General features: G+C 43.3%; 2 protein-coding genes across 8 annotated transcripts in view; one reads left to right on the top strand and one right to left on the bottom strand.

The window, feature by feature from the left end:
* Positions 1-107: 107 nt before the first annotated feature.
* On the bottom strand, positions 108-15,251 carry LOC311516525 (myb/SANT-like DNA-binding domain-containing protein 7). 6 transcript variants are annotated; one of them, XR_014710431.1, is made up of 5 exons: positions 15,007-15,251; positions 10,670-10,842; positions 1,771-1,869; positions 1,269-1,406; positions 108-679 (listed from the first exon to the last, which is right to left on the bottom strand). XR_014710431.1 is itself a non-coding variant. In XM_084620686.1 (5 exons), exons 3-5 carry the CDS (start codon positions 1,816-1,818, stop codon positions 204-206), a joined length of 930 nt encoding a protein of 309 aa, XP_084476812.1. In that variant the 5' UTR covers positions 1,819-1,869; positions 10,670-10,842; positions 15,007-15,251; the 3' UTR covers positions 108-203. The 6 variants fall into 6 exon arrangements, 5 of the variants coding, with proteins under 5 accessions (XP_084476812.1, XP_084476809.1, XP_084476811.1 ...); XM_084620686.1 differs by having other exon boundaries at positions 1,269-1,674; XM_084620683.1 differs by having other exon boundaries at positions 1,269-1,869.
* Positions 14,239-22,290, top strand: part of SPIRE1 (spire type actin nucleation factor 1) — a 171,804-nt gene continuing 163,752 nt past the window's right edge. Inside the window, exon 1 of one of the 2 annotated variants that reach the window (XM_084620673.1) lies at positions 14,239-14,748. In XM_084620673.1, coding sequence (XP_084476799.1) covers positions 14,430-14,748 — 319 coding nt within the window. In that variant the 5' untranslated portion in view covers positions 14,239-14,429. The remainder of the gene's footprint in view (positions 14,749-22,290) is intronic. The other variant, XM_084620674.1, reaches the window with a different exon arrangement.

The following is a 22,290-nucleotide window of genomic DNA, read 5'->3' as shown; positions in this document are numbered from 1 at the left end:
AACCACCCGCCCCTCCTCCCTTCAATCACTGCTTGCAGAGGCAATAAAGTCATTGTTGCTTCACATTCATGCATTCTTTATTCATTCATCACACAAATAGGGGGATGACTACCAAGGTAGCCCAGGAGGGGTGGTGGAGGAGGGAAGGAAAATGCCACACAGCACTTTAAGCACAGCACTTTAAAAGTTTACAACTTTAAAATTTATTGAATGACAGCCTTCTTTTTTTTTGGGCAATCCTCTTTGGTGGAGTGGCTGGTTGGCCGGAGGCCCCCCCACTGCGTTCTTGGGCATCTGGGTGTGGAGGCTATGGAACTTGGGGAGGACGGCGGTTGGTTACAGAGGTGCTCCAGCTGCCTTTGCTGCAGCTCAACCATACACTGGAGCATACTGGTTTGGTCCTCCAGCAGCCTCAGCATTGAATCCTGCCTCCTCTCATCACGCTGCCGCCACATTAAGGCTTCAGCCCTCGCTTCAGCCGGCCACCTCTCCTCCCGGTCATTTTGTGCTTTCCTGCACTCTGACATTATTTGCCTCCACGCATTCGTCTGTGCTCTGTCAGTGTGGGAGGACAGCATGAGCTTGGAGAACATTTCATCGCGAGTGCGTTTTTTTTTCTTTCTAAGCTTCACTAGCCTCTGGGAAGGAGAAGATCCTGTGATCATTGAAACACATGCAGCTGGTGGAGTTAAAAAAAAGGGACAGCGGTATTTAAAAAGACACATTTTATAAAACAGTGGCTACACTCTTTCAGGGTAAACCTTGCTGTTAACATTACATACATAGCACATGTGCTTTCGTTACAAGGTCGCATTTTGCCTCTCCCCACCGCGTGGCTACCCCCTCAACCTTCCCCCCTCCCTGTGGCTAACAGCGGGGAACATTTCTGTTTAGCCACAGGCAAACAGCCCAGCAGGAATGGGCTCCTCTGAGTGTCCCCTGAAGAAAAGCACTCTATTTCAACCAGGTGACCATGACTTATATCTCACTCTCCTGAGGATAACACAGAGAGATTAAGAACGGATGTTGTTTGAATGCCAGCAAACATACACTGCAATGCTTTGTTCTACAATGATTCCCGAGTACGTGTTACTGGCCTGGAGTGGTAAAGTGTCCTACCATAAAGGACACAATAAGGCTGCCCTCCCCAGAAACCTTTTGCAAAAGCTTTAGGAGTACATCTGGGAGAACCGCGAATGCCAGGGCAAAGTAATCCTTTCACATGCTTGCTTTTAAACCATGTATAGTATTTTAAAAGGTACACTCACCAGAGGTCCCTTCTCTGCCTGCTGGGTCCAGGAGGTAGCCTTGGGTGGGTTCGGGGGGTACTGGCTCCAGGTCCAGGGTTAGAAACAGTTCCTGGCTGTCGGGAAAACCGGTTTCTCCGCTTCCTTGCTGTGAGCTATCTACAACAACAACATCATCATCATCTTCATCCCCAAAACCTGCTTCTGTGTTGCCTCCATCTCCATTGAAGGAGTCAAACAACACGGCTGGGGTAGTGTTGGCTGAACCCCCTAAAATGGCACGCAGCTCATCATAGAAGCGGCATGTTTGGGGCTCTGACCCGGAGCGGCCGTTCGCCTCTCTGGTTTTCTGGTAGGCTTGCCTCAGCTCCTTCAGTTTCACGCGGCACTGCTTCGGGTCCCTGTTATGGCCTCTGTCCTTCATGCCCTGGGAGATTTTGACAAAGGTTTTGGCATTTCGAAAACTGGAACGGAGTTCTGATAGCACGGATTCCTCTCCCCAAACAGCGATCAGATCCCGTACCTCCTGTTCTGTCCATGCTGGAGCTCTTTTGCGATTCTGGGACTCCATTATGGTCACCTGTGCTGATGAGCTCTGCCTGGTCACCTGCAGCTTGCCACGCTGGCCAAACAGGAAATGAGATTCAGAAGTTTGCGGTTCTTTTCCTGTCTACCTGGCCAGTGCATCTGAGTTGAGAGTGCTGTCCCGAGCGGTCACAATGGTGCACTCTGGGATAGCTCCCAGAGGCCAATACCATCGAATTGTGTCCACAATACCCCAGATTCGAGTTGGCACGGTCAATTTAAGCGCTAATCCACTTGTCAGGGGTGGAGTAAGGAAATCGATTTTAAGAGCCCTTTAAGTCGAAATAAAGGGCTTCATTGTGTGGACGGGTGCAGGTTTACATCTATTTAACGATGCTAAATTCGACCTAAAGTCTTAGTGTAGACCAGGCCTTAGAGTTCCTATCATTTGTGTCAGAGCTGTCCTTCACTAGCTAAATCCTTCTACAACCTGTGTTAACTTACTTCCTAGTCCTGTTTCCACTGGATCCTGCAGTCAAGTCTTTTGGTCAAATGGCATTGTCCTCTTTCTTGAGGAAAATTCTTCCCTCCTGTGTTGGTCCATCTGTTCCTTGCCTGCTGGTGTTACTTGAAGTAAGGATGGCATGGTATGGTATTGCCGCCCTTATGTCTGCACTGCTGCTGGCCGGGCGCTGCCTTCAGTGCTGGGCGCCCGGCCAGCAGCTGCTGCTCTCCAGCCATCTAGCTCTGAAGCCAACACAGAACTAAGGGTGGCACTACTGCACCCCCTACACTAACCATGTGATTCCCCAGTGATCTCCTTTTGGGTTGGGACCCCCAGTTTCAGAAACAGTGGTGTCCCTCGTGAAATCTGTACTAATTGGGTAAAAAAGTACACAAGACCAGATTTCACAAGGAAGACCAGATTTCATGGTCCGTAATGTGCTTTTCACTGCCGTAAATTTGATAGGGCCCTATTTATGAGGCTTCCCTTGGAACTACTGGGAGTTTTCAGGCTACTGTCACTTAAGTGGCCATTTTAGTTGAGAGTCATCTCTGCTAGACTGGTATGGAAATTGAATTCTCGCTTCATTAGTTCCCGTCCGTACCTCCTTACATTTTTATAAGGTGGCCTTTCCTCTCCCACTGCTCATGATTGTAAGGGTGAACTGAGGTCTGTAGTAACTAATCCAGGGATCTTTTCATTTTCTGCCATAATCCTAAATTTTCCCAGGACAGGCATATTTAATTTGGTAAATGTTATGCATGTTTTGAAGTTTTGTTTGTGATTCCTAGGAGTAGAAGAAGTTAAAATGTGTGTGCACTTTGAGGGCTGCTATAATGGTAATGGTGTCACTAAAATTACCATTGTTAGATAGGTCAGAGAATATATTTTTCTGGTGTATGTTCAAAGAGGTTACCAGTGTCCGGAGTGTGAGATGTAGCAAGGGCTAAAGTGTCAACATCAATGGTTCTGCAATGGCAATATAATAGTTTCCACATTTTATTAAATGCCCAAAAACTTCATTAATGCAGAGTTGGTGCATCTTGCCCTTCCAGAATGTGTAGAGTGATGAATTAACCCCTCTGAAAACCAAGAAACACAAAGTTAAAGTACGTACCACCCCCACAGTGCAAACGTAACTGTCCCCTTCCCCCCCATACTCCTGGTGCTGGTAGTAGCCACTGGGAATGGTTCAGTAAGAGAGGTGCAAAGGTTTAACAAACTACCAAGAGAGGTGGATTCTCCATCTTTGATGTCTTCAAATCAAGATTGTGGATGCCTTGCTGGAAGATGCTTTAGTCATTCGGCTCAATACAGGAGTAAGTGGGTGAAATGCTCTGGTGTGTATTATACAGGTCAGACTAAACAATCTTTTGTTTCTTGTGGCCTCTAACTCTATGAATCTACAATAAATAGACACGAGGAGAGATAAAGAGAATATTCCACTATGTTGTGTTCCACATATTTGAATTCCCAGCATTTATCTGCACACATTCCAGCTGTATTCACTGTGTTAAGAGTAGCTGTATTGAATGCTGGAGGGATTAGCTGGAGCAGCTTGGCAGAGCTGTGAGTGATATGAAGTGCTTGTGTACTTATAGATCAAGTATGCTTCATTTCAGCATTGAATTTTGTAGGTTGTGTTAGTGGAGGTGCGCAAGGATATCATCTTCCAGGGAAATTGTCCGCAATCTGGTGGCAAATATGGTAGTAGCCTCCAGGGCTTATGCCTTGTCTACACATGAAATTGTTCAGGAATAATGATTTCTGAACAGCTGTATGTGTGGACACTTATTCCACATTTTAAATTCTATTTCAAATTTTAAATTCACCTGCTATCTTATTCTGGAATAATTTGCATGTGTAGAAGGAACTCTTTTGGCAAGTGTGATGTGGGGGGTGGGGGTAACATTTAGGAAGTCCGGGGTAATTTTAATGTAATAGACTGGGTGAGCATAGTCCAGTGTAGGTAGCTCCTGTTTGCTACACCTGACCTAAACCAAGTTTTACCTTAGCAAAGATGAGATTTTTGTTCCGTAATGCTCAAGTGCTTTGTTTTCAAAATGTCCATAGTATGTGAGAGTAGAGTGCTAATATGTATGTGCTGGTGTGGGGGCAGAGTTAAGGTGTTGCAAGGGTGGCAACTTTTTATGTCCTGGTTTTCAGAGCTTAAGTTTAGCCATTCTCCACAGCTGGAATGGCACAAGACACCTCTGGGCAACTTTAACTTGTGTTAATGAAGTTTGGAGCATTTAATTTACCTAATGTATTGAAAAATAATTTCTCAGCATTAGCATGCATCACAGACCCAGCTCTGCTCCTTCACTGTCTCTGGCTTCCTGGCAATGATTACCTCCGTCACAGAAGGCACTGGCTGCATGTTAGTTGCTTCACTGTCCCTGCATTCGCTTCAGGGTCTCTGCCTGTTCAGCACAGCCTCAGTCTTGCAAGCGGCACAATAAAGTAAGACTCAACATCCTGCTTACTATATATGATGCTTGTCCTAGCTTGTCTTTGAGTACCATGGATAAAGAGGGACATATAATAAGAAAAATTACGCCCTGCCAGCTTCTATAATCCCAGGAAGCTCCAGCTCAAGTGCTTCTGCTAATAGTAACTGTGGTTGACGCCATAGGTAACACCCCTAACTCTGGAAAGTGCCCTGAGATATGTATGTAATAACAAAGAGACAGAACTTATCTTTTGTCTGAGACATAAGTAGAGATCTTCAGCAGCATGATTCCACATAACACCAATCTTGGGACATTGTTTAAACCTTGCTCTACACTACGAGTTTAGGTTGAATTTAGCAGCATTAGATTGATTTAACCCTGCACCCATCCACACGATGAAGCCATTTACTTTGACTTAAAGGTTTCAGAGTAACAGCCGTGTTAGTCTGTATTTGCAAAAAGAAAAGGAGTACTTGTGGCACCTTAGAGACTAACCAATTTATTTGAGCATGAGCTTTCGTGAGCTACAGCTCACTTCATCAGATGTATGCCGTGGAAACTGCAGCAGACTTTATATATACACAGAGAATATGAAAAAATACCTCCTCCCACCCCATTGTCCAGCTGGTAATAGCTTATCTAAAGTGATCAACAGGTGGGCCATTTCCAGCACAAATTCAGGTTTTCTCACCCTCCACCCTCCCACACAAATTCACTCTCCTGCTGGTGATAGCCCATCCAAAGTGACAACTCTTTACACAATGTGCATGATAATAAAGTTGGGCCATTTCCTGCACAAATCCAGGTTCTCTCACCCCCCTCCCAAAAACCACACACACAAACTCACTATCCTGCTGGTAATAGCTCATCCAAAGTGACCATTCTCCCTACAATGTGCATAATTAAGGTGGGCCATTTCCAGCACAAATCCAGGTTTTCTCACATCCCCCCCACCCCCATACACACACAAACTCACTCTCCTGCTGGTAATAGCTCATCCAAACTGACCACTCTCCAAGTTTAAATCCAAGTTAAACCAGAACATCTGGAGGGGGGGGGTAGGAAAAAACAAGAGGAAATAGGCTACCTTGCATAATGACTTAGCCACTCCCAGTCTCTATTTAAGCCTAAATTAATAGTATCCAGTTTGCAAATGAATTCCAATTCAGCAGTTTCTCGCTGGAGTCTGGATTTGAAGTTTTTTTGTTTTAAGATAGCGACCTTCATGTCTGTGATTGCGTGACCAGAGAGATTGAAGTGTTCTCCGACTGGTTTATGAATGTTATAATTCTTGACATCTGATTTGTGTCCATTTATTCTTTTACGTAGAGACTGTCCAGTTTGACCAATGTACATGGCAGAGGGGCATTGCTGGCACATGATGGCATATATCACATTGGTGGATGTGCAGGTATACGAGCCTCTGATAGTGTGGCTGATGTTATTAGGCCCTGTGATGGTGTCCCCTGAATAGATATGTGGGCACAATTGGCAACGGGCTTTGTTGCAAGGATAAGTTCCTGGGTTAGTGGTTCTGTTGTGTGGTATGTGGTTGTTGGTGAGTATTTGCTTCAGACTATGCTGACAGCTTGTGCCACACGCTCTCAAAGAAACTGCGGAATCACCTGATCAACGTCCTCTACAGCAAACAGGGAAAGATTAAGAATGAGCTCTCAAAAATGGATACTCTCATAAAAAACCAACCTTCCACACAAACTTCCTCGTGGCTGGATTTTACTAAAACTAGACAAGCCATTTACAACGCACACTTTGCTTCTCTACAAAAGAAAAAGGACACTAAACTTTCTAAACCACTACATGCTACAAGGGGCCACAGCAATGGTTCCCTCAACCCACCTAGCAATATTGTTAACCTATCCAACTATACTCTGAGCCCAGCAGAAGCAGCTGTTCTATCTCGGGGCCTTTCCTTCTGCCCCTCCACCCCCACGAACATGATACAGTTCTGTGGTGACCTAGAATCCTATTTTCGACGTCTCCGACTCAAGGAATATTTCCAAAATACCTCTGAACAACATACTAATCCACAGAGACCTCCCTACCAACACTACAGAAAGAGGGATTCTAGGTGGACTCCTCCTGAAGGTCGAAACAGCAGACTGGACTTCTACATAGAGTGCTTCCGCCGACGTGCATGGGCTGAAATTGTGGAAAAGCAGCATCACTTGCCCCATAACCTCAGCCGTGCAGAACACAATGCCATCCACAGCCTCAGAAACAACTCTGACATCATAATCAAAAAGGCTGACAAAGGAGGTGCTGTTGTCATCATGAATAGGTCGGAATATGAACAAGAGGCTGCTCGGCAGCTCTCCAACACGAGTTTCTACAAGCCATTACCCTATGATCCCACTGAGAGTTACCAAAAGCAACTACAGCATTTGCTCAAGAAACTTCCTGAAAAAGCACAAGATCAAATCCGCACAGACACACCCCTGGAACCCCGACCTGGGATATTCTATCTACTGCCCAAGATCCATAAACCTGGAAATCCTGGGCGCCCCATCATCTCAGGCATTGGCACCCTGACAGCAGGATTGTCTGGCTATGTAGACTCCCTCCTCAGGCCCTACGCTACCAGCACTCCCAGCTACCTTCGAGACACCACTGACTTCCTAAGGAAACTTCAATCCATCGGTGATCTTCCTGATAACACCATCCTGGCCACTATGGATGTAGAAGCCCTCACACCAACATTCCACACAAAGATGGACTACAAGCCGTCAGGAACACTATCCCCGATAATGTCATGGCTAACCTGGTGGCTGAACTTTGTGACTTTGTCCTTACCCATAACTATTTCACATTTGGGGATAATGTATACCTTCAGATCAGCGGCACTGCTATGGGTACCCGCATGGCCCCACAGTATGCCAACATTTTTATGGCTGATTTAGAACAACGCTTCCTCAGCTCTCGTCCCCTAAAGCCCCTACTCTACTTGCGCTATATTGATGACATCTTCATCATCTGGACCCATGGAAAAGAAGCCCTTGAGGAATTCCACCATGATTTCAACAATTTCCATCCCACCACCAACCTCAGCCTGGTCCAGTCCACACAAGAGATCCACTTCCTGGACACTACAGTGCTAATAAACAATGGTCACATAGACACCACCCTATACCGGAAACCTACCGACCGCTATTCCTACCTACATGCCTCCAGCTTTTACCCGGACCACACCACACGATCCATCGTCTACAGCCAAGCTCTGCGATACAACCGCATTTGCTCCAACCCCTCAGACAGAGACAAACACCTACAAGATCTCTGTCAAGCTTTCTTACAACTACAATACCCACCTGCAGAAGTAAAGAAACAGATTGATAGAGCCAGAAGAGTTCCCAGAAGTTACCTACTACAGGACAGGCCTAACAAAGAAAATAACAGAACGCCACTAGCCGTCACCTTCAGCCCCCAACTAAAACCCCTCCAACGCATTATTAAGGATCTACAACCTATCCTAAAGGATGACCCAACACTCTCACAAATCTTGGGAGACAGGCCAGTCCTTGCCTACAGACAGCTCCGCAACCTGAAGCAAATACTCACCAACAACCACATACCACACAACAGAACCACTAACCCAGGAACTTATCCTTGCAACAAAGCCCATTGCCAATTGTGCCCACATATCTATTCAGGGGACACCATCACAGGGCCTAATAACATCAGCCACACTATCAGAGGCTCGTATACCTGCACATCCACCAATGTGATATATGCCATCATGTGCCAGCAATGCCCCTCTGCCATGTACATTGGTCAAACTGGACAGTCTCTACGTAAAAGAATAAATGGACACAAATCAGATGTCAAGAATTATAACATTCATAAACCAGTCGGAGAACACTTCAATCTCTCTGGTCACGCAATCACAGACATGAAGGTCGCTATCTTAAAACAAAAAAACTTCAAATCCAGACTCCAGCGAGAAACTGCTGAATTGGAATTCATTTGCAAACTGGATACTATTAATTTAGGCTTAAATAGAGACTGGGAGTGGCTAAGTCATTATGCAAGGTAGCCTATTTCCTCTTGTTTTTTCCTACCCCCCCCCTCCAGATGTTCTGGTTTAACTTGGATTTAAACTTGGAGAGTGGTCAGTTTGGATGAGCTATTACCAGCAGGAGAGTGAGTTTGTGTGTGTATGGGGGTGGGGGGGATGTGAGAAAACCTGGATTTGTGCTGGAAATGGCCCACCTTAATTATGCACATTGTAGGGAGAATGGTCACTTTGGATGAGCTATTACCAGCAGGATAGTGAGTTTGTGTGTGTGGTTTTTGGGAGGGGGGTGAGAGAACCTGGATTTGTGCAGGAAATGGCCCAACTTTATTATCATACACATTGTGTAAAGAGTTGTCACTTTGGATGGGCTATCACCAGCAGGAGAGTGAATTTGTGTGGGAGGGTGGAGGGTGAGAAAACCTGAATTTGTGCTGGAAATGGCCCACCTGTTGATCACTTTAGATAAGCTATTACCAGCTGGACAATGGGGTGGGAGGAGGTATTTTTTCATATTCTCTGTGTATATATAAAGTCTGCTGCAGTTTCCACGGCATACATCTGATGAAGTGAGCTGTAGCTCACGAAAGCTCATGCTCAAATAAATTGGTTAGTCTCTAAGGTGCCACAAGTACTCCTTTTCTTTTGACTTAAAGGGCTCTTAAAATTGATTTCTGTACTCCTCCCCCAACAAGGGGCTTAGCGCTGAAATCGACCTTGCATGGTCAAACTTGGGGTAGTGTGGTCGCAATTTGATGGTATTGGCCTTTGAGAGCTATCCCCCAATGCTCCATTGTGAGTGCTCTGGACAGCGCTCTCAACTTAGTATTAAAGTACTGACTCATAGTAACAAAGTACTGGTCCTGCAACACCCAGGTTTTAATTGTACATTTGAGTTATAGACTTGGCCTTACATTCAAGATCTCAAAGTGCTGTACAAAGGTAACAGTATTTATCCGTGTTTTACAGTTGTGAGACTGAGGTCTCACAAGAGGGTTTGATTTGCCCAGTGACCCACAATGAGCCAATTGCCTGATGAAAACTTTTGACAGTGCTATTTCCCCAGTATTTGTCCATTTTTACTTGAAAGATTGAGGTCACTTTACTGGGTGGATATAGCTAAATTAACCCAATATATTTTTATTAAAATAATTAATTTGCTCAAGTATGTATGTATGTACGTTGATATCTGTAAATGTAGAAACTTACCCAAATCCACTACAGTTACATTAAAAACAATATACTGCCAAATGTAAACTATTTCAGAAAATGGGGGGTTGTAGTCTTTTGTGGCATGAGTCTTTTAAATCTAAATTTTTTGGCCTCTTAAACCTGTAGTACTCAATTTATACAGAAGAGGTCACTCTGTAAAATTTAATATTGCAGTTTGTCAGTTGCAACAGTTTACATAAATGTTGGATGCAAAGAACATACATTTTTTTCCCTCTTAGATATTCTGAATAAAATGGTAGAAAGAGAACTGCAAAGAAATAACTATAGTATAAATTGATCTTTCAGTGCAGCATTAATTTGTACTGTTGCTTAATGTAAGCTGAATTTTGGCTACTTTTAGATAGTCACATTTTAAATGAGAAGTTTTTAGCTTTTTAATCAATCATATTTTTTTTAAAATGTGAAAAAATACTTTAAAGCATCCCACCCATAGATAAAGCTTTAGTGAAAGTCATGAATGAATCGATGCCACAGAAAGGAGGACAGGATAGAACAGACTAGATTAGAGAGAATTAAAACCATACTGTAGAATATAGCTAGATTACAATATGATCTTGAAACCCAAATTTATAATGGATGTTAATGGATACTGCCACCGATCAGTCTTGTTGACAGAAGAAAGACTCAAACTAATTTTGTTTCATTCCAATTTAAAAAAAAAAGGTCTTGAACATACCTTATTGAACTCTTACTTTGGTAGTCACTGAGCGAAGGAGACCAACTGTAGGAGAAAGTGATTTATGCAGATGCTTAGGCCTCTGAAAACTGGAGGTCAAGTACGCCATTGGAGTAATTATTTGAATGAAGTAGTGCATAGGGGCCTGATTAGGGCCCCTTTTGTGCTAGACCCTGTATAAAGAGATAACAAAAAGACAGTCCCTGCCCTGAAGAAACTACAATTTAAGTAAATCATCAGAGAAACCTCATATCTAACTGAATAGGAGTGAGAGAAATTTGATCAGAAAGGGTTGTGTGTAATTCCATAGTGCAACTCTGTATAAGATGACCAGACATCCCAATAAAACTGCTTTTGGCCACTGTTCTTTTTTGCTTCCCTCATGTGTCCCAATATTTTGTCTCTTTCATCTGGTCACCCTAACTCTGTGACAGTATAGAAATCTTCACATTATACCCACTAATTTACATTTTTGTAAACCTTCTAATATACAAGTGCTATAAGTAACAGAGTGCATCTCTTTCACCTAGTGTTCTAACAGAGAGAAAATTATGCAAAATGGATTGGGAGGGTGGGGAGGGGAGAGGAGAGGGGAGTGGTAGTTCTTTCAGTATCTGTTTTCAAATCAAGTCCTGTCTACCTCTGACACCAAAACAAGATGCTCAGTACATTGTGTAGAGGTGCACAATAACTGCCATTCTTCTTTGTATGCTTTACTGACCCATTAAATAGTTATGTATGCTGATATTTTAAATTATGACTAGTAAATGTCCCATTAAGATGAAAGGGAGCATTCCACACCACTTACAGATACTGTTTTGTGCTGCCTGTAGAGAAGACATCAGTACTTTGAGTTACATGCAGTTCATATCCTTAAAGTTTTTATTGTAATCATAATAATTAGAACTCTTAAAAAGAAGTAAAGATTAAATTCTAGACCATTTTTCTCCCAGAAAAAAGTACCAGCTCCTAGTGCCATGATGAATCAAATTCAACCTCTGCTGCAAGAGGGATATTTCTAGGATATTTGGGAAATTAAACATTAGTTGGCTCTATGACAGGCCTTCACAAATGGTAACATCACAGGACATGTACAGACTGTCACCCACAGTGTACTGGAATGTGAGACATAGGAAAATCAAAGTTCGCTAGTCATCCTACTATTTGGAGAGCAATTCAGTTTTCATGGCTCTATACTGAATCCTGCCAGTTTAGTGTGCAGAACAGTAAGAGTTCCGAATGTATAGCAGTGTCCCTCGACGTTGCGAAGGGAAAGCATTTTATTGCATATAGGCCTCATGATTGCTGTATCAGGCCATTGTTTAATTAAAATAGTTTTTTTTAGAGTATAGTGTTTTTCATGCTATGCCATAGACGACTCATGCCTTCCTATACTGGGGAGCACAATCTAAAGGGGAGGACACATAACCTCCACACGTCTTCTCTGCCCAGGAACTCACCCCGCCCAAGCCAGGGCCACCATGCTCTCCCCGCCCCAACAGAGTTACCTGCAGGAGGGGGCTCTGTCCTTCTGCTGCTGTGCCACGCCCCCACCCCGCACATGTCCCTCTCCCTCCCTCCCTCCCTCCCGAACAGGCCAAACAGATATCGGGGGGGTGGCACTTGACCCCCTCCATGCCCCTCATGTATCATTTCTGCATGTTACAAAGGAAGACCTCTAGGTACGTAGACTTGCTTTCTAACTGAAAGCATTGCACTGGTTGCAATTGGTTTCCAATGTAGTCATAAAACATCTAGTGTTGAAATGGTTTATTCCACTTTCAAGACAGTTTTGCCTGGCTGTGGGTTTTGTTACAAAAGTTCTATACAGAATCAATCTCACAATGATTATGATTAGGTTTGGCAGAATTTATATATATATATAAAATTTCTACTGATACCTATTTGTTTTTTTATTTCCATTATTGATTTAAATTTTCACAGCTGTGCAAAATTATAGATTAATTCATCCTGTGGCATGAATACAAACGGAAACTAACATCTTAAGGAGGGACAGATGTAGGCAGAATCCATAGATGCAAGACTTGGTTTAGCAAAGGGCCTATAGACCCTTAAAGTATATATCCAAAGATCACCAGGGGTTGCTCACTGTCAGATAGGAGGGCATTGGCAGAGTAGGGAGTAAATTAATTTCAGTAATATTTTATTGTCTAGACCAGCTATACAAATGTTAACAAAGTGTAAAAGATTGATAGATTGTAAGGCCCGAAGAGACCATCTGTGATCATCTAGTCTGACATCCTGTATAGCACAGCCATAGAACTTCCCCAAAATAATTCCTAGAGTATATCTTTTAGAAAAAAACCTCCAATCTTGATTTAAAAATGGTCAGTGATGGAGAATCCACCATGACCTTTGGTAAATTGTTCCAATGGTTAATTACGCTCACTGTTAAAAAATTATCTTAATTCCAGTCTGAATATGTCTAGTTTCAACTTCCAGCCAGTGGATTGTGTTATACTTTCTCTGCTAGATTGAGGTGCCATTATTAAATATTTCTTCCCCGCATAGGTACTTATAAACTGTAATTGATATTTGTAATGATATTTTAAAAAACTTCTTATTGTCCTTAATTCTGCTGGCCTTAGATTTCACCTTCTGCCCCTCAGGTACCCTTATTTATTTTCTGCAATTCTTAGCTTCTGATTTATATTCCTTATGATTGACCTCCCCTTTCTTTAATTTGTTATATATAATTTTATTTTTGGGGCTGGCTTCAGTTTCCCTTTAGATTAAGTAGTTTATTTTAACCACAGCAACCTTCTTCCTCATTTGTGAAACTGTGAATCTACTATGGTATTTTAAAATTATTACTCATTATCATTTAAAATGATCTAATTAAATATGTTCTCCCAACTGATTTGGGTCATAATTGTTTTCAGCTTTGTGAAATTGGCCCCTTTAAAGCACCAAATATATCTATCTATAGATAGAGAGATAGATTATTACTAGGCTGGGTTTTATTCTGCTTGTACATTATAAATGTGATCAAGTCAGGATCACATATAAAAGAGAGAGACCCTCTTTCAGCTGTATAGACGCTCCATTATGGTGATTCCCACAGTGCCTGGGGGTTTTATTACACCGCTATCCATCTCCCCTTCGTATTTACTCCTGCGCTGCTGGCAGGTTGCTATGGGAGCTGGATGCTGGAGTAGAAAGCGGCCGTCTCACGCTCCTGCCTGTCACCTTGGTTGCACAGCCAGCGCCTCTTTGCCTTTGGCCCGCGCTTTGTCTCTCCCCGTTCCCAGATGTAGCTTACGCTTCCTGACTGCGAGCCCCCCTGTGCAAGTCTGTGCCCCGCGTGTCCCAGCGCAGAGGTGCTGTGTACGGTGCCGCAGGCGCTCGAGCAAGGAAGATGGCCGGGGAGGGGCTTCGGCCGGCCGTAGGGGGCGGCGAGAGCCGCACTGAACTGAATCGCGGCAACCCCCCCCAGCCACCGCCTCCCAGTGCCTGAGCGGCGGCCCGGCGCGGCCCCGGCCCCGCGCTCCCGCCGGCAGGAGGCGCTGCGGCGCCGCGGAGACCCGGCCGGGAGGGGACGCCGTTGCGTTGCTAGGAGCGGGCGGCCGCGCCGCCGCCGCCAGTGAGGAGCTGGGGCGCTGCTGCGGGTCGGCGCTCGCCGCGTATCCGGCGGCGCGGGCGGAGTATGAGGCCGGCGAGGACGGGACGCAGCGGGGCCCGGCCCCAGAGCTCCCTGCGGTGAGGCGCGGCAGGCAGCAGCGGGCGCGGCGGAGCGGGGATGGCTCGCGCCGGGGCTGCGGCGGAGGCTCTGCCCGGGGACTGGTCCCGGGAGGCGGCGGCGGGAGACGCCTCCTGCCGCAGGGAGGACGGGGCGCGGGACGCGCTCTCCCTGGAGCAGATCCTGCGGCTCTACAACCAGCCCATCAACGAGGAGCAGGCGTGGGCCGTGTGCTACCAGTGCTGCGGCTCCCTGCGGGCCCGGGGCCGCCGCCGCCAGACCCCCGCCGCCAGGGCCGAGGCGGCTGCCCACGTCCGCGTCTGGAAGGACGGGACCGTCACCCTGGAGCCGCCCAGCGGGGCTTCCCCTCCGGCAGCAGGTGAGGCGCCCCGGGGCGCCCCGCGGGTACAGGCTGCTCCCCACGCCGGGCCTCCCTCTCGCAGTGACCCCGTGTCTGGGGCTCGGAGCCCACCCCAGCAGCCCTGCGGGTGAGGCTGAGCCCCGGGCCCGGCGCGTCTCCCTTTCCCCAGGGCTATCGACCTGGGGCTGTTTCAGCCCCTTTTGTTATCCGGCCCTTCTCTTCCCCGGGGCTCCGGCTCCCCCCCCGCCCTGAACTGAATCTGGTTTCCTCCCTCACCTTCAGCGCAATCCTTTCGCGTTCACACGGTGTGAAAATCCCCTTCCCTAGGCCCCGTCCTCCCGCGGCCACCGCGCTTCTGCTCCTGGCTCGCCCGTTCGCTGTGTATGAACGTCACGTTTCCCCCTCCCTGTTGTAAATGGCTGTACTGAACTTGGGTCTGGGGTCTCCCATGTTGGGCCCTGCTGTACGTCTCGTCTCGTCTCCCCCCGCCGCATCGTGGTTGATGCGGAGACGAGCAGCGCGGAGCCCGCAGAATGGCAGAGAATTATAGCCGGACCGCTCGGGGAGGCGGGGCCCCCGGGGGCGTGTGCGCGCTGCACTCTAGAAGGGGTCCGAGCAAATCGGCCGCCGTGGCTTTCTTTGCCCCAGCTTGTCGAGTGTAATGCTGCCCTGGCTTTCCCAAGCTGGACTGACTGACAGTGCCCCGGGTACACAAGGGTGTGCGTGTTGGTTCGGAGAGCTCCGGCTTCTCCTTTGACCAGAATCCTTCCTGCTGCTGGGAGCGGGAGCCTGGAGAAGGGAAATCGATGAAGGCTGCCCATGTAGGTCAGCATGACAAGGGGGAAGGCGCTGCAAAGCAAAACAAAGAGAACAGCTGTCAGAGAGACCATGCACACTGTTCGGAGGACTGAATGTTGAGGGGGAGGAGGAGGTATTAACGATGTGTGCCTTCTTTTGTGCCGACGTTTGTGCTGTTTGGCATCCAAAAAGAAATAATGGTAGTAAATTTTTGGGAGAAGACCAAATTAACAGAGGCATGTAGTGCCTAGTGAATAATACTATAACATATATAATAAGAACGTATTTGTATGCATTTTCGATATCCAGGGTAAAACATACAGGGTATGAAATATATATATATAATATAATATATAAATATGAAATATATATATAATATATTTATATTTAAAATTTATGGCACACACATATATAATACGTATGTGCAATATTTTATAATGGAGTATAATTATAATGTATAATATATATTTTAGTGTTTGAGTAAAATAATACCATATTATAAGTATTTATAAGATGTACCTTTTAAATGTCTCTGATTATATTACCTCTCCTAAAACATTTTTGAAAACAGATCAGCATCTTAGAACACTTACCAGAAATAGATTGATGTTATAGATAGGTATGCTAACCTTAGCCAAATAGCAAAACAATCTATATCTGCTAGAGACATAACACACACAACCAGGTATTTTAAAGTTTATAGAAAAAATGTATTTTCAGTTGCTGTCAAAAATTTTCAGTCCATGGAGTTTCAAAGCTCATATTCATACGTGAAAAAGCCTATAAGCTCTTTTTTATGTAAACATAGATTGATTTCTGTATGAAATCTAAACCCATCAGTATGAAGGATATAAAAGTGAAGCAGATCTCACAGATAATTTCATCAGAGAAGTCCACATTATGATAAGAGTAAATGTCAGCGGAATTCCTTAATAGGAATCAAGATTTGAAAATTGATATGAAACAAAAGATTATTATATAAAGTATTCAAAATGGGGTAATATAAATTAAGCATTTAGAACATGAATACTAATCTGGCATTATGAATTAATGAAGTCTTTTAAAAGATGTCTTCTGGACAAACAGTGGCAGAGAATTACAGTAATCCTGTCTGGAACTAGTGAGGGTGCATAAAAATATCAAAATACATAGGGTGAAAAATAAGCCATAATCTTGTGGTGATACTGAGATACGTATAATGAAAATTCCAATTTAAAATTGATCTGGAATGCTTTTTAAATTAAAAAAAAAAAAGTCTGATGTTACATCAATTGAAGAATTTACACAACTCCTACTAACCAGTGGGACAAAACTTCCACAACCAGCCCTGCATGTTGCAGGGACACAGGAAGAGAGTTGTATACTGCAGAAGCACATTTTACTTCTAACATTTTCAATCAGCAACAGGCTTTTTTCAGAGAATGTATTAACTTACTACATCTCTTGTTTTTGTTTATACCTCCTTTCCTTTCCTGGCTTCACTCCACTTCCTGTTTTCTTTCTTATAACAGATCATGGTATATCTTTTTCTTAGTTGTCTTCAGTAAGGCCCTGTCTAGGCAAGGATTAAAGCGTGATGCAAAGCTCAGGGTCCTCACTAGGCTTTAACTTGCCCAGTTTAGCTCATGTTAAATGTAGTGTGCCTTGTCTACACTAGACTTCTAAAATGTATTGCTTAGCTAATATCATACTTTAAATCCTAGTATAGACAAGGCCTAGTTTTTTTTCTTTTCCGTTTTTCCTTCCAACCACTTATATAATTTTCTCACTTTTCCTACATTTTATTCCCTGCCTTCTCCCTATATTTTGTGTGTCACCCTCACACATCTATTCACGTTACCTACTCATGTTTAGGTCTTGAAAATCTTACTATACACCTAAGAGCCAGAGGACCAAACCAAAGATTGATATAAAAGATTGGGTGGAGGAGGTGGCCAAGGGGCAATGCTTCCTCCTCCCCATATACTGGATAAAGGGAAGGTGCTGGGATTTCTACCATGGAGCTGTCCCTAGACCCTGCTCACTGGCTCCATCTTTTGTACCAGCCTCCAGCTGGTAGGTATCTGATAAATTTGAATCCTCCACTCAACACCATCCATGACTGCTGAAAGGGATCAACGTTCTCTGTTCCTCCCTCCCATCCTACATCCTCCTGACAGCTGTAATTTTTTGGGAGTGGTTTTGCAAAATATATATCTTCCTCAGCTTTTTGGATTCTGCCAAGGTGTTTTGAGGGTGTGTGTTCTTTAGTACTATTCTCTCAGCCTCTGTCTTCAGGTCCTCTTATGCAGTGGGTAGGTGTAATGGTTCTGGCCTATGGCTTTCTCAAGCAGCAATAGCATGTTATCAACCTGATTCTAGCTTTTAATTGCTACTCGCAATCTTCTGGTTAGTAGCAATGAAAATTAACAAGAATCATAGTTTTATTTTGCTGTGGCTTTGGAAGCAATGAGCAGTAGCACAGGCACTAGAGCTGTCTTAAGACTCAGGAAGACAGCAATGCATTAGTTTGTGTTTGGAAGATTAAACCAAAGCTATCTCCACAAACATAAGAGCTAGAAATTAATTACTATTTAAATTAAAAAACAGATTCTGCAGAAATTGATGGCATTTTTCCAGAACAGCTTCCTGCAAGTGGATTTTTCAAACCCTGCCTTACATCATCAGGGGAATACACAGCTATTTTTGAATTTAGAAATAAATAGTTTTTTAAAATGAAACTGACTAGACTTAGCATATAAAACAAAGAAACACAGCCTTGTTCTGTTCTTCCTGCAGAAATTGATGGCATCACAATTAGTTTGGATGAGCATAAAGGGTCTGATCCAAAGTTCAGTGAAATGAATTGTAGCCTTTCCACCGACTTAAATTGGTTTTGGATCAGGCCCAGGGTTACATACCATAAAGATCGGTGTATGCCTGTAATGTCATCAGTCTGTACAGAAGAAATAACCCTGAAGTTGGGATCTATGAGGTACGTAAAAGAGAAAACGATTCTTAAATATTTTGTTTTAGTTATCTGTGCATTATGTTAATGATTAGGATCCTACATTTTTAAACATCAAAATATTTTTTTCTATTAAATTTCTAATGAATAAAAGCGAAGATATTCTGAATTTAGGTGCGAGTCCATCCTACTCATCTTTATTTGTTCAGGGCATGTGGAGCTCAAAAGCTAGTCTCTTGCACCAAGCTTTAGTTTTCTGTCGTAATAAGCAGAAGCATATTTGATTCTAGGTTTTTATTGTACAGGTTTAATTTCTCAAAAGAAGCAAATATGGGATGTTGGTTGCTGTTTTTGTATACAATGGAATCCTGTGTGTATGGGCAAATAAAGGAGTTCCCCGAGAATGGTATCTTGGTGTAGTGAACATTCAGGCTTTGTTTAGGACTGTGAAGGAGGATGTGATCAGTCATGCCTGTCAGTATAGCGTATGCTAATGGAACAGCAAATTCAGAGATAAAGCAGTATTACAGAATTTGCTTTAGAGATGCCTGTAAAGTACCTGACTGTCTTCAGAGTATATTGCAAATCTCATCATTTTGCTAGAGCTGAAGATGGGAAAGAAATAAACATTAAAAATGTAATAAGTATAAATACATTAATCTAGCAGACATAAAGTGCTGAATCCACTATGATCACCTTAGTGTGAATCATAATTACTCTGTCTGGTATGTAAATACTACAGATATGTGTGTTCTTATATAAAATTGCAGAAACCAAGGAAGGTGCAAAATACGTTTAACTCAAACGGCTTGTCCTTCGTTACTTATGTTTTTTGAAAAAATAATTTACAGCAACACTTGATAAAACGGCAGAGCAGATAAAAACAAAACCTCTGTATAAGTTAGATCAGTGTTTCTCAATCTTTCTGGTACCAGGGACTGGCTTGCTGCCTTCCTAAACTGTGTCAGGGAGATCTCAGGGACCAGCAACAGTTCATGGACTGGTGATTGAGAAACACTGAGTCAGAACATTTTGGTGTAGAGATGTGGTTTCATTATAGAAATGCTATTGTGAATCAGCATTTCTTATATATTATTTAAACCTCAAGCATATAGTTGAGGTGACAGTTACATGACTATAAAAACTGATATTAAACCCTGGGCAATGTATTCAGCAGTGTTAGAGTTGAACAAATATAAGGTTACTTCTCAGAAAAAAGGTTGTTGCTCTAAGTGATCTGCCAAATTTTAGTTATTAAAAGCTCCAGCTTACATGTTCCTTACATACGATAAATCTTTGGGATGGAAAAATATACTCAGAAATCTCAGGTTCCTTTACATGCTCCCTTAGGGCCAGATCCAATACCAGTATAAAGTCACTATATAGGTTTCTGTTAACTTCAGTGGGGATTGGATTGAGCTTCTAAAGAGGAGGGATGGCTTTGAGGAATTGTGGAGGGAGCAAGCAGTGATTTGAAAATCTCACAAGGCAAGTCTCCAGCTGTCAATCATGAGGGCTGGCACATCCACAGTGCTCCCTTCCCTTTCTCTACTCAGTGTGTGGCTTCCCAGAGAACGGTGATGTCAGTGGCTGTTCTTTTCCACTATCCTCCACCTCACATGCCCATGGATAGAAGGCAAAGTGGAGACTTACTGCTTGTTTGACCAGCATTAATTATAATGCACGTTTGATCCTTGAAATCTTCCACTAGTTGATGGGAGCACAGAGCATGTGTGCTTCTTGCCTCTACCCCAAAAAGATTTGCAGAGTGTTGACTACAGAGTGGTTTTCATGGATTCCCAGGGTATGGGTACAGCACACTGTAGAGAAATGGTTTCTGCTGTTCTGTCAGTTGTGTAGGGCCTTTCATGCCCTTCTTGCACCCTTTGTGTGCCTCTATATTGGAAAGGAGTATATGGGGCCTATTAACTTCAGATCTAGTTCATACATGGCAAGAAATGCTTCTTGCCCTTCCGTCTTTCAGAAAACATTGTTTAGAAAAGTATGTGCAGGTTATTTTTAAAGAAAGGAAAATATATATAAAGGCATTATACTTCTAGTATTATTGACCCTTTGAAAGAAAATGGTGTGACAGATGGCAATTTCCTGCAATATTTTGGACAAATCTTCTTGAATTAAGTTAAACTTCACTGAATTAAGCTTAAGTATTTTAGGAGTCCACTACGTTAAAAATGAAAATGTTTATGTACTGTTGTGGGATTGTATGGAACTTCTTTAGGAGGAGGAGAGGATTAATGCAATCTTTGGGAGATATTAGGAACTTCAAAGGACTTTTTGAGAAAATACGTATGAAGTAGATTTCCTGGGAAATATTGGTATAAAGGAAATGCAAATTAAACACCTGAAATCTATCCATTTGAAGCTGTAGAGTTGAGCAGAGACTTGTTGTCTTGCTGATTACATATTCAGGTTCTCTTCAAAGAACCTAACAGGATAAATGAATGATTCACAGATTCATGTGTGGTTACTGTTCTGGGCAAAAGGGTGTTATGAACTCGAAATGACAAGAACATCTGTGTGTGGGGTTTTGAAGGACAGCTCAACTACCAGAGCCCATGCTGGAGTTACAGGGGTGATCTCTGGTAAGCTTATTAGCATGTGTGCAGGTCCTTTTATATTTTTAATGTCTTTTCTGTGTATTGCTTTTACCTTAAGAGTAAAATATGCTTATTTAGAAAGAACTGTGTGGTAACTTATAACTGAGGCAATTATATTGTATACCGTCTCTGAGGAGAGAAGCGAAGCATGCCTGCTTAGGAAGACTGTCTTTTGCTGGAAATAACCCAGAGAAGGCAGGGAACTGGTCAGGCAAGGAAGGAACATCTCCAAGAAGAGGGAGAGATGCTGGTGTCCATCCAAGAGAAGTGATGGCTGGGAAGCTGGAAGCCAAGATGGGGTGCCCTTGTGGAACCATAGAGGGGGAGTAGAGGCACAGTTGCTCTGAACTGTGACAAATGCATCAGAATAGCCATGAATTCCCTGTTTTGGTTTTAAAATTTGTTGCTTTTAATATTTGAAAGTACTCCTTATAAGCTTCAATTAATGTTTAATTATCTCTGACTTTGAGTTTTTATTTTAACATATCCAGAAATGTAACATACTGCTATTTAAAGATAGTAAAGTTTGGTATCCTAAAGCCTCATAGTTACTTGTAGTCCTCAGTACATTGACAGAGTGGAAAGATAAGAATGGCAGGCATAATTTTATATCAACTAATGGGGTAGGGTGGAAGTGGAACAGACACTAGTCACTAGAAAGGAAGAGAAAAACAGTTAATATTTCTTCCTGTCCACTTCTTGTGTTAAGCTGAGAAAGAGGTACCATGAACCTTGGGCCTTATTACACTGGCTTTTGCCATTAGTGTGGCTCTACCAGTAAACCCCATTAATTCTAATCATGGTTTACATGGATGTGTCCTGTGCACTGAGAGTTCACACCAGTGCCCCTACATTGATGGCTACAAACTCTAGTGTAGACAAGACCTGAGAGGGAGATGACACATAAGCAAAGGACAAAAAAACTTCATGGTAAGGAAGAAGTATATTGCCAAAAGACACCTTGTAATGTGTCTACACATTACTTATGCAAGAAGCCTGACAAAAATAGAGGGTGACCTTGAAGTACACACAGAAGGGAATATAACCAAAATGTGGTGGGCTGACAAATCAATGAGGGAATGTGGAATAAGTAATGAACAACTGAGATTTTAGGCAAGATCAAAGGAAAATATAAAAGCAAGGAATAGCCTTAAATAAAGGGAAGTAACCTGCTGCTCTAGGAAATATTGGCAGAAT

Source organism: Lepidochelys olivacea (genome assembly GCF_965140295.1).
Source record: "Lepidochelys olivacea isolate rLepOli2 genome assembly, chromosome: 2".
Lineage (NCBI taxonomy): Eukaryota > Metazoa > Chordata > Testudines > Cheloniidae > Lepidochelys > Lepidochelys olivacea.
This window is presented reverse-complemented; position numbering and strand designations above follow the sequence as displayed.